Source organism: Pteropus medius, unplaced genomic scaffold (assembly GCF_902729225.1).
Source record: "Pteropus medius unplaced genomic scaffold, Ma_sr-lr_union100, whole genome shotgun sequence".
In the NCBI taxonomy this organism is placed as follows: domain Eukaryota; kingdom Metazoa; phylum Chordata; class Mammalia; order Chiroptera; family Pteropodidae; genus Pteropus; species Pteropus medius.
The window spans coordinates 10147745-10166345 of NW_024354500.1; the positions used below are offsets into that span (position 1 = coordinate 10147745).

General features: G+C 36.9%; 1 protein-coding gene and 1 pseudogene across 8 annotated transcripts in view; both read left to right on the forward strand.

Moving 5' to 3' along the window:
* Positions 1-348: 348 nt before the first annotated feature.
* The window catches only part of SNX14 (sorting nexin 14), a 62112-nt gene continuing 43859 nt past the window's right edge, over positions 349-18601 (forward strand). For 2 of the 8 annotated variants that reach the window (XM_039853259.1, XM_039853260.1), the window contains exons 1-4: positions 361-658; positions 14203-14323; positions 15674-15750; positions 15832-15910. In XM_039853259.1, coding sequence (XP_039709193.1) covers positions 459-658; positions 14203-14323; positions 15674-15750; positions 15832-15910 — 477 coding nt within the window. In that variant the 5' untranslated portion in view covers positions 361-458. Of the gene's footprint in view, positions 659-856; positions 1042-14201; positions 14324-15673; positions 15751-15831; positions 15911-18601 lie in introns of those variants that run through there. The other 6 variants (XM_039853258.1, XM_039853261.1, XM_039853262.1 and 3 more) reach the window with 5 other exon arrangements.
* On the forward strand, positions 11848-11966 carry LOC120595215 (uncharacterized; annotated as a pseudogene).

Consider the following 18601-nt stretch of genomic DNA (forward strand, 5'->3'; position numbering starts at 1 on the left):
GCTCGAGGCACAAAGACTACAGTCCTTGCGGCCCCGAGAGCTCGGGGTATCCCGCAGGCAGAGCCCGGCAATTGCGGGGCTGTAGTTTCTCTTGTGCTCGGCAGAGACCTCTCTCTCTCTCTCTCTCTCTCTCCTCCGTAATACAGGCTGTTACTGAGTGCTGCAGCTTTCCCCGGATTTCCGAAAAAGGTGGGTCGCTGGTGGAGCAGGATCCAGCACCGAAGCCCGGCGCGCCGCTCCAGCTGGGAGGGAGGAGCGGCTGGACGCCAGGGGTGTTGCGCGGGGTGATGACCTCGGGGACGTCGTGCGACCAGCCCCTGGCCCACGGCCGCGCACGCGCGGCGGGGGCCTAGGGCGGGGCTTTGGGCGTCTGCACCCAGCGAACAGTCCGCCGGTGGGCGGCTGTGTGAGTCGGCCGGCGGGCCGGCAGGCCGGCGGGGCGGAGACGCGGGAAGTTTATGGGGGTCGCCTCGATCTCAGCCTCAGTCGGTAGCACAGCTTCGGACACGCCAGCAGAGATGGCGCCTTGGGTGCGGACGATGGGGGAGAAGCTGAAGCAGCGGCTGAGGCTAGACGTGGGACGCGAGATCTGCCGCCAGTACCCACTGTTCTGCTTCCTGCTGCTCTGCCTTAGCGCCGCCTCCTTGCTCCTCAACAGGTAACGCCGCAGCGCTGAGTCAGCCCGGCGGCGGGCGGCCTCTTTCCGAAACCCCGGTCGCAAAACCCATGTTGCTTCCCTTTGTGGATGCCGCCCGGGCTGCGAAGCTGGGGGACTTGGGGCCGCCTACGAGGCCTCTGCGGAGAGCGGCCTCGGGGAGCTCGACCGAGCGTCGGAGTCCGGAAGTGCGGCTGGGGCGGGGGGTCGGATCCAAGTGCCGCCTTTCTTCAGGCCTCGTCTCCCTAAGCCAGCCGGCAGCGATTCTTACCTTTTCATCCACTTCTTAAAACCTGGCCCTCCATCATCATTGTTCTTCAAAGACGTGAAATCTCTATGTCCGGACCAATTTGAGACCGATCAGGGCGTTCTAGTCAGCTGACGGGGTAGGAGCGTTCAAAGTCCTTTCGCAGTCGCGGTTTTAGGCAGACTCTCCTGGCTCTCACACCGCACATACACACGGGCACATACAGCACACAGCCTTACAGTTGCAGCTGTCCTGCAGTGTTTATGGTTAAACGGATGACCAGAAAGATTTGTTGAACAGAAGTCAGAAAGCAAATTAGTGCCCGTCTGAACATCGCTATAATCTTAAAGGGAAGACTGAAAGTTAAAATTGGTAAATTCAGTTGACATTTTGAAATCGGAAGGTTCTGCCCCTGAGCTAAACTTGTAGATTTCCTTCATTTCGTTGTTTCTATAAATGGTAGCATTGAAATAGACAGTAGAGGAGAATTTTTCCTTTAAAATTATTTCCAGATTTTCTTTTGGCGGAATTAAGTCTGAGACAGTTGTCGGCAACAGCATCGGCATGATGTTTTTTTCTAATGTTGTGAACATGCAACCATCCTTACTCTCTGTTGAGGTTGTTAATCCCCAAGGATAGGGACGGGAAGGCAGTCGCAAGGAATTTGGTAACTTAATTTTGCCCTAAGGTTAACCATTTTTTGTGACTGTTGAATTTGGGTTTCTTCCCCAGCCACTTTGCTTTCTCATTAGTTTATTGTGGGTTTATATAATATTAAGCTTAAATAGCGATTGATAGATATATTACTGGAAAATGTGCTTTGATTGTGATGGTAAGATGTCTGTAGGGGTATGGAAGTGGAGTCCATAACAGAGTGTAAACTAATTATTAAGTAATTATTTGCTTTTTGTCATCTGTAAGGTATTCCAAGCTAGACTAACAGGTTTAGTATGAAAGACATGCATACTTTATGTGATTATTAAGTTTTTTTCCAGGGATTTACCTATCTCCTTTGAGAGTTGGGTCATTTTAGGTCTCCAGGGTAGGAAGGACAACGATATAGGAACAGATTGAACTAGATTTCTGAGGTTGTCTACTTAAACATAGTGGTCTATGTTGTTAAGAAGTGCTAGAATACTTTCTGATTTGTATGCCATATGATCCATATCCTGTATCCTTATCTGTATTATACAAAGAAAGAAGGAAATAACACTTGACGGTTATCTTTGAATAGTTGGAGTTCTGACCGAAATTGCTTTTGCATGCATTTGTTGGTATTTTCTATTTGTTACTGTTGTAATCAGCAAAAGTGATTTTAACATTAGTCTTGACTAAAAGAATGGGTAGATGCGCTTTTTTTTCTTCTTTTTTTTTTTTTTAGGAAAAAGTTTTTGGAAGGTGTAGAACAGTGTATATAGTGTATTTTCTGTGTATTGTGTGATTTTTAAGTGTGGATTCACATGTACATACAAACATGAATGCTTATGTATGTTTAGACTATCTTTGGAAGATTATTATCCAAGAAAACATGGTTCCTTCTGGGAATGGAAAAATGCTAGGCACATCTATTTATAAATTTTAAAAAAGTACATATATATAATATATAAAAAACATTTGGGGCATAAAAATGGAAATAGAAGAAATGGGAAGATATGCTCACTATGCACTTTCAATAATTGATTTCTACTCAGGCGTTTCACCAGTTAGTTTTTACAAATAACTTGAAAAGAAATGTTCATCTTAAAATCTCCACTAGTTAGTATGAACATTTGAGGCTTTCCCTCTCTGTGGTTAAGCTTAGAATAATACTCTTTTTTGAAAGTTTTCTCTTATAGTTTTGAAACTTTAACTCTTTCAAGGTGTTATTTAGCATATGCATGTGCATTTTTTAAAAAATATGAATTAAGATTATGAATCTTAGCTGTGGAAAGATAAATGGATATAACCTTTTGGCCATTGTAAGTGATTTGTGGATAGAGTAGAGTAACATACTTCATATATTTCAAATTATTTATGATTTCACCCTTACAGTATTTCTAAGACAAATTAGGAGCATAGTTACAATTATATAGATTTATTTGCCAATCAGTGTTGAGTATTTGAATGTTAGAATAAGGAATATTTTAAGTTAATCCCAATATTATTGGTAATAGTAATAATAGTTAACACTTTGTGAGTGTTTTGTTGGGACCCAGTACTGTTAAGAGTTTTCATTTATAACTGAGGCAGTTTATTGTTGTGATTGAAAATTTTGAATCTGAAGCTTGACTGTAAGAATTCGATTCTGACTCCTCCATTTACCAGTTATGCGACTTTAGATAAGTGATCTAACTTTTATCTGTCACAGTTCTCTCATCTTTAAAATGGGGATAATACTAGTACTTACATTAAATGGTTATTTTGATTATTAAGTGGGTTAAGATGTGGAAAGTGCTTAGAATTTTGCTCAGTATATAGCATGTGCTCTCATTAAATGTTAATTATTTTTGTCATATATCCTCACAACACTGTAAGATAGATACTATTATTAGCCTCAGGGTTTTTGTTTTTTTTTTGAGATACAACTTAGAGAAAAGTGCATAACACCTAATTGATTAGTTCTGTGAATTTTTAAATGTGGCTCTCCATGTAACCACCCAGATCAAGATATAAAAATATTTCTAGCACCCCAGTAGGCTCTTTTGTTAATAACTTTTCTCAGTCACCATATATCAATTTTGCTTGTTTTTGAATTTCATGTAAATGGAATCATATGGTCTTTTTGTATCTGGTTTCTTTCTCTCAACTCTTCTTTTGAGATGTATCCATATTGTTACTTATATCAGTAATTTTTCCCCTTTTGTTATTGTGTAGTATTCCATTGGGAATATGCCACACTTTGTTTTTCCATCCTACTTGTTAAAGAGCAGTCTAGTTGTTTACACTTTTTGGTTGCTATGAATAATGCTGCTGTGAATGTTCTTATATATTTTTTACATATATTTCTTTCGACGGACATATGTACTTATTTCTTTTGGGTATATGCTCTTGAATAGAAATGCTTAGTTACAGTGTATGTATTTGTTTGACTTAAGTAGATACTGCCAGTTTTCCAGAGTGGTTATAATTTATACTCCTTCCAAAAATGTATGACAGTTCTGTTTGATATTATTTGTAGGTTTAATTTAGCCATTTTAGTGAGTGTATAGTGGTAGCTCATTGTAGTTTTAATTTGCAATTCCTTGATGGTTGTTAGCTCCATTTTACAAATGAGCAAACTGAAGTTTAGAGTTGTTAAATAACTTACTCAGGCTCATCGATGCTAAGTAGCAGAATGGGATTCTAATGTAGGTCATTCTGATTCAGAAACTCAGGTTTTTGTAAAAATTACATTAAAAAGACATTATTAAGAATACCTATTATTAATAATTTTCTACATAACATTAATTTATATAAACTAAAGAATTCAGGAAATACAAATATAAAGAAGATGCTAAAAATCATTCATAAATTCGCCAGAGATGACTACTGTTGTTAACATTCTAATCACTTTCACTTGCAGTTTATAATTTTATTATATAAACTGAGATTATTCTGTGAATATAGGCTTCTATATATGGTGCCTGCTTTTTAATGTGTTTTGTGTTTTGTTATTATTATTTTTTAAATTACCACAACTGGCTTACATACACTTAGTATGTGATGGGTTTTTAGCACTTTTATGGACTTATTTAGTCATCATAACAACCCTGTGAGTTAGGAATTATTGTTGCCCTATTTCGTGCAGGACCAAACAGGAGTCAGAGAGGTTAAGTAATTTGCATTGTGTCATAGCCAGGATTTGAATCCAGACAATTAGACGCTAGAAAGTCATATATTTTGTTCCCAAATTTCATGGGTCTTTCACTCTAAGTTCTATTTTTTTTTTTTTTGGTCCAGTTTTAGACAACAACAGTATCAGATTTTTAAAAAACAGTAGTATTATAGTTTTGTAGTATGTTTTTACATCTACTAGGACAAATTTTCCCTCTTGGCCCATCTTTTCTAGCAGTTCTTTTTGAATCTTTATTTTCACTATACATTTTAGAATGAATGATTTCTTAAAAGATTAAGTTGGACTTTTGATTGTGGTTTCTGTTTTGTTTATATATTGTCACATAACAGATCATCCACAAATTTAGTGATTTAAGGCAACAGCAACATTAATTTGTTCACAGAAATGCAGTTTGGCCAGGAGTTGATGGGTACAGCTAGTCTCTGTTCACTGTGCATCAGTTGGGCACCATGTAATTAGGAGGCTAGAATAATCTGTTGGTTTGCTCATTCATAAGTGTATCAGTTGATACTGGTTGTTGGCTGTGATCATACCTGGGCTATAGGCAAGAACATATACCTATGGTCTTTGTATGTGGCTTTATTCCCCAACATGGTGCTGGGTTATAAAAGTGAACATCTTGAGAAAGAGCCTGGTGGAAGCCTTACCCTTTTTATGACCTAACTTTGGAAGTTAGACTTCTGCCACATTCTCTTGGTTAGAAATGAGTGAGTAAGGCTAACCCCCATTCACTGGGAAGGAAATTAGGCTTCTGGTTTTAATGTGCAGAGTAGTGTCATAGAATTTGCAATCATATTTAGTACTGCAGTTTTATTTAATTTGTAAATCTGGGTAGGATTGATATCTTTACTATACTTAATGGTTTCATCCATGTACAGAAATCTCTCTCCATACATTCATTATTGCTCTTATGTCCTTTGAATGTTTTTTAATTTAAAAAACTTTGTTTTGAAAAATTTCAATAAATACAAAATAAAAATAGAATGGTATAATGAAACCTGTAAGTACTTATCACTCAGCTTCAGAAATGATCAGATCAGTCAAATATTCCCACCCCAATTATTTTGAAGCAAATCCCACATGATACATATTTTATCTATAAACGTTAAATGTTTCATTATGCATCTCTAATAGATAAGTTCTTTTTTCTTACATAACCACAATACTATTTCATATTTAAAAACAACTAATTTCTTAACATCTTTAAATATCCATTCAATGTTCAGATTTACCTGAATTTGTTAGAACTGCCCCCCCAACACTTTATGATGAAAATTTTTAAACATATAGCAATGTTGAAATTTATAGTAGATGACCAATTATTTACTGCCTAGATTTTACTGTTAATGTTTTGCTTTATTTACACATGCTTTATTATGTGTCTGTCTATCCACTAGTTTGTCTGTAATGTATCTTATTTATGAACAGCTTTTTAAGTTAGTCAAATTAAGATCTAAATATGATTTTTTAATCTGAAAGTTGCCTCTCCTCTCCACCCACTATTTTTTTTTTTTTTTTAACTTTGCAGTGTATTTGTTGAAGAAACTGGGCCATTTGTTCTATAGAGTTTTCCACAGTCTGGCTTTGCTGATTGCATCCCTGTAGTGTTTTTGGACATGTTCCGTCTGGGTTCTCTGAAACTAGTAGTTAAGTCAAAAGTCTTCATTGTTTTGATTTTTTCTCCTTTAGTCCATGATGGCATAGATTTAAAGATATTGAACTGTTAAAAAAAATATGCCTTATGATGTATTATTTATTTTATGATATACTGCTAGTTTTAGTTAATATTTTACTTAGTACTTCCTATCTATATTCATAAGTAAAGTAGACCTAATGATTTTCTTATATTGTCTTCATCTGATTTGGGTATTAAAATTGTATTAGTCCTTTTAAATTAGCAATCTTTTCTCATTTTTCTTTTCCAAAGCTCTCTGTATAAGATAGGGATTATCTGTTTCATGAAAGTTTGGTAAAACCATTTAGGCAAGGGGCCTTTTTTTTTACAGTCAGGTCTCTTATTATGTTTTAATTCCTTTGATGATAATTGCTCTATTCAGGATATCTAGTTCTTCACTTACTAATTTCTAGCATTTTTGTCTTTTTAAAAAAATTTGTCATATAGGTTGTCCAATTTATGAACGTGTAGTTGTTCATAATCTTACTCTTCATTTCAGTTATAGCTATTCTTATTTTTTTCATTCTGTATTTTGTATATTTATGTTCTTTTTTATTCCTTTATCTCTCTTGCTAAATCTTTGTATTTTTTATTAACTTTTGATTTTAGAAATTTCTAAACATATATGGAAAAAAGAGTGCAAGGAACCTCCAAGCACCTATCACTCAGCTTCAACAACCATCAATATTTCGAATATTTAAAAAAAATCTAATCTTCCTCCTTTTTAAAAAACACTTCAACACAAAACCATAACCATATGAAATTAGCAATTGGTTGATATCATCTAATAACCAGTACATAATCAAAGTTTCCTCATTGTGTAAAAATTTATAGTGCATTTGTTGTAATCAGGATCCAAACTAGGCCCACTCACTGTATGTGATTGTTACATTTCCTAAGCTTTTGTACATCTCATAATCTAGAACAAGAGTTGGCAAATTTTTTCTGTAGTGTAAGATAGTAAATATTTTAGACTTTGGGGCCTATATTGGGTCTGCTCCACATCCTTTTTTAAAAGAATGCTTTTAAAATGTAAAAACATTTCTTAGCTTGAAGGCTGTACCAAAGCAGGTGGCATTTGTCTCACAAGCCATAGTTTGTCAACCCTGATCTGGAACATTCCTCCTTACTTGCTCCCCGCACGCCCCCCTCCCCCTGCCATTGACTTGTTGAAGAAACCGTATCATTTATTCACACTATGGATTTTGCTGATGGTTTCTTTATTGTGTCTTATTTTTATCCTCACTGTCATATATTTTTTTTTGTAGACATAGTTAGATCTATCTATAGGCTAAGTTAGGTTTAGATTTTTTTAAGGGGGTACAAGAATACTTAAGTGATGGTGTACATATCCTGTTATAGCTCATCAGAGGATAACTCCACATAAGATGGAGTAGCCTTGCTTTTCACAGATTCGGGTAGTGATAGCCGATGGCCTTTCAAAGTAAAGTATCAAAAAAATTTTCTAAAAACCAAAACTTTCTTTTCATTTTACCACTCATTCTGTGAATCAGTTACCTCATTATAGATTTCAACATTATATTTTCTCATTCTTTTATTCCTTCTGTAGTTTTAAATCTGAATTCTTTTTTTTCTAATAGAATTGCTTTACTCCATGCAGTAGGTATATTTAGTTACAATGAAGGGCAGCTCAAATTGGAAAAGTAGGATAAATACTTATTCTTTTCTCTTAATTATCCGTGTTTAGACTGCTGCTGACCTAGTAACTTCCAGTGGTTTCCAGTCAGAACTTTGCTTATTTTATTAATTTTTCCAAAGAAACAACTTATATTTTATTATCTCTTGTCATTGTTGTCTACTTTGTTGATTTATGTTCTACTCTTTACTGTTTCCTTCCTTTTTGTGCGTTTGAATTTGTTTTATTTTCTCCCAACTTTCTGAATGCTTAGCTTGTTGGTTTTCAGTATTTCTTTGTCTCTGGTTAATGCAGGATTTCTCAACCTCAGCACGATTGATAATTTGGGTCAGATAATTCTTTGTTGTGGGGGGCTGTCCTGTGCATTATAGGATACTTAGCAGCAGCCTTGGCCTCTAGCCATTTGATGTCAGTAGTGCACTTTCCCCTTCCCCTCCTCACGTTTGTGACAATCAAAAATGTCTCCATATACTACCAAATGTACCCTGGGAGCAAAATCACCCTTAGTTGAGAACCACAGGGTTAATTCGTTTAGAGCTATAGAGTTCCTTCTTAAATGATTTCTTAGTTATTGCTTGCCTTAGTAATAGCCCACGCATATTGCATTGTAGTGTTTGTTGTCATTCAGTCTAAATACAGGTCTGCAATTCCTAATCTGTAATTCTGAAATTAAAAAGCTCTGAAGAAGTAACTTTTCCCTGAATTTGGCACCAATTACATTTGATGACAAAACCTGACCTGAACAGACATGAGATTATTTATAGTATTTATTTCTGACTTATTCATGTTTTACTACAGAAATATTAATATCTGACTATAGAGTACTGCATCAGACCTCATTGGGGGTGTGATATATAAAATATGTACTACATAACAAGAATCCTAAAAATTAAGAATTCTGAGTCATATCTGTCTGGCTCAGAATGATTTTCAGTAAGTGACTGGGGACACGAATTTTATTATTTTCTCTGTGAATAGCTCTGTAATCTGAGTTAACTTCCAGACTTAAGGGTTTTTTTTAAGGCTTGATGTCAAGTATATACTGTTTCGATTAGATTGAATCTTTGTATAAAGGAATGGGAAGAAATACAGGTATAAAGTATAAATGTGAGCTGGGACTAGATTGAAAGGGGCCATAAACATTTAAGGGTTTTCTATTTCATTCTGTAGGCAACATTAAGCTATGGAGGTTTTTTGAGTGGGTGGCAACCATGTTTATGTTTTTAAGTGTTGTATGAGAACATTTAATAAGAGGTATGCAGTCAAAAGTTCTTCAAGTATAAAATTGCTCTGAGAGCCTGGGAGTGGTGGCAATTTCATCTGGTTGGGTGCTTCGGCCTTTGTTTCATAGCTTCTGTACTTACTTGGTCACTGTCGGCAATTTATAAACTCCTCTAATCATCAAACTTCTCTCTTCTTACTACTTGGTACTGTATCCCCAATTCTGCACTCCCAGGTCTTCACGGTATCTTCTGTGACTCTTACTATTCCATGATACACTTGAAAAACTTTCCCTAGTCAGAGACTGGGATGGACGAGAAACTCACTTGTGTGCTTCTCTTCCCTTTGAGATTACAGTCCTGTCCTGCTTTTTGTCCACTGCTTATATGCTTTGTCCAGTATTATAATTGTTTGTGGTGGGAAGGCAAGTCTGGTACCAGTTATTCTGTCAAGGAAGCCGAAGTCTCTTACTCTTTGAAACATATGCCTTCTGTCTGTTTTCTCATATCAATCTACAAGTCACTTGTACTCATTTAGAGAATATTTTGGCCTCCAGTTTATAGACTTTCTCTCCATTTTATATATTGCCATCATTCTAGGTGACTTCAGTGCTTGTGTGAGTAACCCATCAAATATTCTAGTCCAGCCTTTTTGGCACTAGGGACTGATGCTCCTATGAGAATCTAATGCCTGATGGTCTGAGGTGGAGCCAAGGAGGTGATGCTAGCGCAGGGGAGCAGCTGCAAATACGGATGAAGCTTTGTTCGCTCTCCCGCTGCTCACTCTTGTGTGGCCCAGTTCCTAACAGGCCACAGACCAGTAGTGGTCAGTCGCCTTGGGGTTGAGGACCCCTGCTTTAGTCTGTCTCGAGGTGACTCCTCTTTAGCCTCCCATTTAGATCACTATACAGTCCTCTTTCATCACCAAAAAGACCTATACCTCTGAAATCTTAAAAATCACATATCCTACTTGCTGACCAGTGTCTGATTCTTTCAGCTAGTCACATTGTACCTGCTTCTTGACTTCTTAGCCTCCTAACTCTTCCCTCTTCTGCTGTCACTTTTCTATGCAGTTTAGAGTCAGTCTAGTCTGGATTCCATGGTCCATTACTTCAGCCACTTTATTGCCAGTATCTTTACCTCCCTTCCATTCTATTCCACTGTCTGACAAAATCCAAATCTTGGATTAGTGATGCTTTTTAGTGTTTGTATTCCTGATTACTGAATACTGCTAGAGAAAATCCCACACCTGTAAATTTAACTCTTTAGCCTTAATACTGCCCAGCAGTTCCCTAGGATACCCTTCTCTTTAGTTCTCCCCAGAAGCTGTTTCAGAACTTCCCCAGTCCTCTATAACTTCTGATCATGCCACCTTTGCCCTTTACTCTCAGCATCTCCTGTTTCACTTAAAGGCTATCATGTGGCTTTTAATTCTTGTTATTAGATCTACAGGCTTCATTGTATTCTTATCCATCTATTCTTTCTCTGTGGTATTGGGGAAAAGATGTCCTGCCCTTTTAGGACTATTTCTTCTGTTAGTCTCTGAAACCCAACTACTCTTACCTTCTCTAGGATATTATCCACTCAATTTATCTGTTCTCTACCTCTTTCTCTCTTCTCTCCAATCAACATTTAAATGTGATCAGGTTTTACTGACCACCTTCCCTCATTTCCCCCCTCCAGCTACCACCTTAGCTCTTCTTTCCTTTAAAAGGAGAATATCCACATTGACCACTTCCACACTTCCATCTCACTATTCATTCCATTGCATTCCTTTGCCATTCTACTAAAATTGCTTTAGCTAGTTCATCAGTGCCTCTTGTTGCAAAAGCTAATGGACACTTCTCAGTCTGTCTCTTTTGTCAACCAGTGATCCTTGGCGCCAATTCAACACCAACAGGAATCCCCAATTTGGGGTGTGGTGAGGAGGGAAACTATATTCAGTGCAAATAGATCAATTGTGATACAGCATGGCTGTGAGGACAGCTTAATAGTGATAACACTATTAGCTCAGTTAAGAGACAGCATGTCAGCTCTTCTCTGCTCTACTCTAGTCTATTCCACTCTGCCCTGCTCTGTCTGCTCTTCTCTACCTGGTCTTCTCTGCTCCAGTGAGACGTCAGTATTTTGTCTTCAGTGTTTCAGCTCCAGCCAAGGAAACGCTGTCTACAGTAGAAAGGGAAAAGTGCTCTGCGAGCCAGCAGGGAGCAGCAGATTATATAGACAGAATCTTTGGTTGGTCCATCCTCACGCAAATGAGGACTCCAGATCTTCGTAGTGTGATTGGTTCAAAGGTCACTGTCCTGATTGGTCAGAATGGAGCCACTCTAATTGGTTGGTGAAGATGGGGGTTTATAGCTGTGCAGCTCCAATTGGACAGGGAAAACCTCCTGTTGGTTGAAATACAATTCCAGGAAGTCCTTTATAAGGGCTGGCTCAGATATCAAGAACACAGTGCAGGGAGGCAGTTCAGTGTGGGAAGCAGCCAGTCAGTGCAGAATTCTCCCTGAACTGCTATTTGCATGACAGACCCCTGTTTAAAAACAGCTTCTAGGCTCTGCTTTTAAATTTGAGCCTAAGTCTATGGCCATGCCACCCTGAACATGCCCAATCTCGTCTGATCTCGGAAGCTAAGCAGGGTCAGATCTGCTTAGTACTTGGATGGGAGACCACCTAGGAAGACCAGATGTTATGTTAAAAAAAAAAAAGCATGGGGAATAAATTTGAGCTCAGTTAGCAACCAGAACCCTTCTCACAGTAGGTCTTTTCTTTCTCGGGTCCACACTTGATTTTATAAGTATTTGATTCTGTTAACTGCTTCATCCCCTGCTTGACGTATTTCTTTATCCTCTCTCTCCCAATTTTCCTTTTTTTTTTTTTTTTTTAACCTTGACAGCCTTTATGGCTTGTCCGTTAGTTTTCCTCCCAACTCTTATAATTAACATATTTGTTTCTAGATTTCTCTTGCTCTGCTTATTTCTTAAATGTCTTATATTCCCTTCTTTTTTCACTCTGCAGCTTCTCCCTAGGTCATGCCATTTTTTTTTCTCCATGACTTCAGTGATCTTTATGTTGATAATTCCCAAATCTTTATCCTTAGACAATATTCTCTGCAGAGACTTAAACTACCCAGTAGTTAGCTGCTTATGGAACATTTCTGCTTGGACCCTGAAATTTAGCATATCCAAAGAGAACGGATTTTTTACTTCAACCTTCTGCTCACATCTAATCAACTATGCAATCCTCTTAATTCTTCCCTACATATCACAAAACAATCAGCTTCTTTTTATTTGTAGCTCTCTTCCCTAGTACAAGCAAGCCATCCTTTAACTCTCTTAAATGACTTTCAGCAGCTTTCTGTGTTTTTCCAATTTAAGCTGTTCTCCATATTGCAGCCAGAGTGGTCTTCTGATTATACAATCTAATGATACTTGAAAATTCTTAAAATATTCTTAAAACTCTTCATTGTCTCCTGGGTATTACTCGTGACTCTTGGTAAATGACAGAAACTCTACATTAGGTTTGGGAAAGAGGGAAATCATTGGAAGGTTATGTAAGTACAGAAGAAGATTGAGTGTAGCTTGGGCCTCAGAAACACATAGAACCAGGATTTGAAATACTGCCAATACTTTCTTCACCTCCCTTTTCCTCCTCCTCTCTGTGGACTGGCCTTATTCTCTTCTCACTCTGTAGTGACTCGTGCACTGAAAAGCTAGTACCAAAGTTTGTACTTCATATATTTATTCACGGTTAAACATAATATAGTCATTGGAATTTGAACTGTGTTGTTGGGGGGCTAGTGTTTCATAAAATCATGGTAACTGAAATTTATGCATATCAGAATTTTCTTTTCTTTCTCGGGGTCCACACTTGATTTTATAAGTATTTTATAAGGATTTTATAAGTATCCGTTCTCTTTGGATATGCTAAATTTCAGGGTCCAAATTTATGCAGAATGTGAGGACTGCTTGTATTGAGACATCTTAATATGACTTATATGACACTATATCATCTGACTTCGGCTTGGTTTGTTTAGATTTATCTCAGAGCCACTTCTTCCTTGTAACTGTGCTCAGATCTTAGCCCACTTAGTTCTCTCATTTGAATTCCCCTACCTTGTCCCCAATCCCTCATTACTCTAAGCTGTCCTCTTTTGTTTTTCTCTTACTCATTCTTTTTTTTCACAGACAATGCTTTTTCTGAAAAAAGGACAGCTTTTCTGTCCTTTCAAAGTGTGGTTGTGTATTCTGCCTGAGGTGTTTTTAGGTCATGCGTACTTTTCTCTGCCATAATATAGGACACATGATCACACTATATTGCATTCATTGACTTCTGTTACACCTACCAGACAGTGTTTTCCATGCAAATAGAGACCACAGCACTGCTGTTTCCTACTATATCCCCAGAGCCTCGTACTGTGTAGCATGAAATAGGCACTCAGTAAATTTTTTTTTAATTTAATGAAAAATAACCAGAATTTTGGTGAGGTATGACTAGTACAGTATCATTAGAAGGTATTCTGGAAGAATGTAGTTATAGGTTAGTTAAACATGACAACCTATGTACCAAGTTATGAAATAGTGAGAATTTATACTTCCTTATACTTTATTTTTCAAGCTTTTCCTCCATTTTATGTATTTTTAAAATTTATTTTTGAATTACATTTATAACACAATATTATATTAGTTTCAGTTGTACAACATACTAGACGTTTGTATACCTTATGAAGTATACTTTCTTGTGCTTTAAGTGAAATGTTCTTTTGATAGCATACATTCAAAGATTCTTATAATTAATAAATATATTACAGAAAATCATGATTGGAGAAATTGCTTCAGTCTGATATAGTAGGTGCTTAATAAATACTTGTTAAATCAATGAAGGGACAAGTTTATGTTTTTTTGGTTCTAATAAAATTTTAATTTATTTTTAAGGTATCTTCATGTTTTAATGATCTTCTGGTCATTTGTTGCTGGAGTTGTCACATTCTACTGCTCATTAGGACCTGATTCTCTCTTACCAAATATATTCTTCACAATAAAATACAAACCCAAGGTAATACTTGTTATTATTTTTAAAAGTCAGTATGTATGGACCCTATGCTGTTTGATATTATTATTGAAAGCATGTTAAAGCAGTGATTATTTTTAAAAATTCATCTGCTATTTAATAATGGAAGACATCAGAACATTTTCAAAGTGAAATTTACAAATGTTTATGTTTTTGAGGTCTGCAGTTCCCATAGAAGGAGCTATAAAAAGAAAGTACGAAATTCTTGGAAGTTTGGGATCCACAATTTTAGAGTGTCCTCTTAACTGCCTATTAACTATGGAGACAATAAATTAAAACAGCGGTTCTGAAAGTTGGTTTTACAGTAGAATCACCTGGGGAGTCTTTAAAACTAGATTCCTGGGCCTCACTACCAGATTTTGATTGCATAATTTTAGGTTAGGGCTTTGCGATCAATACTTGTTAAAAGCTTTCCAGGTGATCCTGTAGCACAGGTACAATTAGGGAACTCTAGGTTAACACTGTTCATTTGCTAACTGTCTCTTTGCTCCACAGAGACAGAGAAATAATTAGGCAATTTGCTTAACCAAAATAATATGTACTTTTGAAATTAGATAACCATGATAGCATTTGAATCTATGGTAGGCAAAGACCCTAGTGTGTAGATCAGGATTTTGTGGGATATCTTGAAGTCTTATTTGATAATTCTTCAAGTTGATGCGGTCCCTCATCCCAGATTTGTTGGTATTTCTACTTGAAGAAACACAGCTCAAAGTGGTGCTCATAACTTTATTAGTTGTCACATATCTTCTCCCTCATTGAATTCAAGGTTTTGGAGAAATAGAAAATAGTTTTTTAAATATACTTTTGCAATAGAGTATTTTAAAATATAGATTGAATTTTCTTTCTATAAGCGAGTGAGAAAATTGAATTGTAAGCTTGGAAATTTGGCTTAGGTAGCACGGGTCCCCAAACCTTGGGCTGTAGAACAGTACCAGCCCGCGGCCTGTTAGGAACTGGCCTCATGGCAGGAGGTGAATGGCTGATGAGCGAGGGAAGCTTCATCTGTATTTGCAGCCACTCCCCAGTGCTATCATCACGGCCTCAGCTACACCTTAGATCATTAGGCATTAAATTCTCATAAGAGCACTGTTCCCTGGTGCCAAAAAGGTTGGGGACCACTGTTGTAAAAAGCATTTCATCAGGCATTTTTTTCTCTGTTGTCACTTTAATTTGGCAAATATTAATTACAAAGAATGGTTTCTGTATTAAAGCAGACAATAAAAAAGTCTTTTGAATTCATACATTGTATAACAAACTTTTGAAAAATTGATTCTCTTTAGTAAAGATAATATGTAAAGACAAATCTCCCCTTCCCCCATTTTCCTTTTTTAGCAGTTAGGACTTCAAGAATTATTTCCTCAAGGTCGTAGCTGTGCTGTTTGTGGTAAAGTGAAATGTAAACGACATAGGTGAGTTAAACATTTTCTATTTGTTGATCCTTCCAATTACAATTTGGATTTCAAGCAGTTTAATTGTATGATTTTCTTTAGGCCTTCCTTGCTACTTGAAAACTACCAGCCATGGCTAGACCTGAAAATTTCTTCCAAGGTCGATGCTTCTCTCTCAGAGGTAACTAATTTTGCCAGATATACTATGGAAAATTTAGTTATGAAGCATCTTAATATATGCCACCTCATCAATTCTTGGCTAATTAGTTGATTTGATTATGATGAAAAATGCAACTTAAATGGTAAGCTAGAAATGTTTTTTGGATCTCATGTCTAATTTAAGCGGGTATTTTAGCCAAAGAAAGCACTGTTTTACCTAGTTATTGCTTATCTCTTATAAAAACAGCCATTGTTATGATAGAGCAGTAGAAATAACCATTTTGTAATTTCAGAAGGAGGGACCAGAGCTGCAAAGAGCAAATGTATATCACTGAATTATGTATGACCTCAGTTTTGACACTAACTGAAGAGTAGAGAATGGAACACTTTTCACATTTTGCATAATATAAGAATAAGAAGCATATTCTCTTATCTTTGTTCCAGTCACATTTTATATGTACCTTTCTGGTAACAGATTGTATATTTTAGTTATTTTTTTTAGAGACTTGTCTTCTCCATTGATTTGAGGAAGCATTCGAGTCCATGAAGGCAGGCAGTGGGGTCTCATTTGTTTCCAGCCCCAAGTGCAGGGCCAGATACATTATTGGTAGCTGATAGATATGTACTAAATTAAATTGAATGCCAAAAAATTAGTTAAAGAATAGCATTAGATATCTGAATCCTGCCTAATTGTCCCTTTTCCCATTTTGTATCTTTCTGTGGCTAAAAACATGCTGCATAAGTGCCAAACTCTTGGCACTTTTCATTTCTTCTGTAACATTTTTCTCATCCTCAAGTTTCCCTGATTTAAGACTGCTCTCCAATACAGTAGCTACTAGCCACATGTAACTACTAATAAACACTTGAAATATGTTGAGATTTACTGTATATGTAAAATATATGTGGAATTTTGAGGACTTAGTAAGGAAAAGGGAATGTAAAATATGCTCCTAAATATTTTATTGATTACATGTTAAAATGATAATATTTTGGATATATTGGGTTACATAAAATATCATTAAATTAATTTCACCTGTTTCTTTTTTAAAATGTAGCTACTAGAAAATTTAAGATTACATATGTGACTAACATTATTATATTTCTGTTGGAGAGTGCTGATTTGAGGACTGTTGATGACAAAACCTCTAGCCAGAGTATTGTTTGTGTCTTTGACACTTCATTTATTTCTTTAAAAAAAAATGAAACTTATATAAAGCTCTTTGCCTAGTGTCTGGCATGTATTGGTGTTCAATAAATATTAGCTCCAAGTTTAAAAACATTTTTGAAATCTTGCTATAGGCGAGAACTGGACTAGGCCTTAGGAATAAAAAGAGAAATATGATATTGCCCTGTCTAGAAGCTTCAGTCTAGGAAGAGAGTTAGACATATAAACAGGTAATTATAATATAATGTAATTCAGGGAATAATAGAAGAAATGTATAAGCTATATTAGTAGTACAGAGGAAGAAGTGTGTAACTATTGAGAGAAGGCCAGTCAGGAAGTATGACTAGTAATTTGCCAGACTGATAGTGTGGGAAAGGGTATTTCAGGGTTTGGGAAGAGCTTTTGAAAGGAAAGAGTGGCTTTGAAGCAAGGTGTAGTGTTCAGTAAGCTGTAGGGTAAAATGCGAAGGAGGATGTGGGCAATGAAGAGACAGTATTTTAGTACTAATATTTATTGATCACTTACTATATATTAGGCACTGTTAATTACAGTACTCGTATTATTTCACGTAATCACACCACATATTAAGTAGATGCTATTATAGATGATTTAACCAAAACTGGGGTTTAGAGTTTTAGTAATTTTCTCAAGTTTCATGGCTGGTTGGTAGCAGAATTCAATCTAAAACTCAGGTCTGGCTTAGTTCTTAACCAGTTTTTATGCAGCCCTTTAGAAATCAGATCATCAAAAGACTTACAAGGCCATGCTAAAGGAGTTTAATTGATCATAGAAGCTGTGATTTTCAACTGTGTAACTAGAGTTTTCAGATGTGACTCACAGGATGCAGTGGGAGGTGAAAAAGGAAGTAAATAGTCATAGTTGCTGGTATGCAGCTCTCTCTTGCCCCTTCAAAATCAGTGCAGCTCCACTTTTCTTTTTTTGATATATTGTGGTTTGATATATTCAGGGTTTCATGCAAGGAAGTGATGTGGTCAGATATGTTTTAGATCAGGGTTCCCCAACCCCTGGGCCATGGACCAGTACTGGTCCGTGGCCTGTTAGGAATTGGGCCGCACAGCAGGAAGTGGGGCCAGCAAGCAAAGCTTCATCTGTATTTGCAGCTGCTCCCCAGCGCTAGCATCACTCCCTCACCTCCACCTCACATCATTTGGCATCACTGGCACTGGTCTCTGGTGCCAAAAATCAGTGGGATTTGGTGATTGGGGACTACAGTTTTAGATCACTTTGGCAGCTCTATGGAGGTTGTGGAGGAGAGCTAGCCTGTGAAGAGGGAGACTCATTTAGAGGCTATTGCTACAATTTGGAGTGAGAAGATGAGGACTTGACAAGTGGAGCTGTAGAAAAGAGCTATTTAGGATGTAGAATCAGTGGGATTTGGTGATTGTCTTTACAAGATATGGGGGATAAAGTAAGACCAAATGTTTAATGGTAAATTTTCTAGTTTCCTCTCTGTGTCCTCTCCCTATTTATATACCATCTGATATCCCTAACGCTTAGTTTTGGTAGTAGAGAATCCTAATCTTGTTG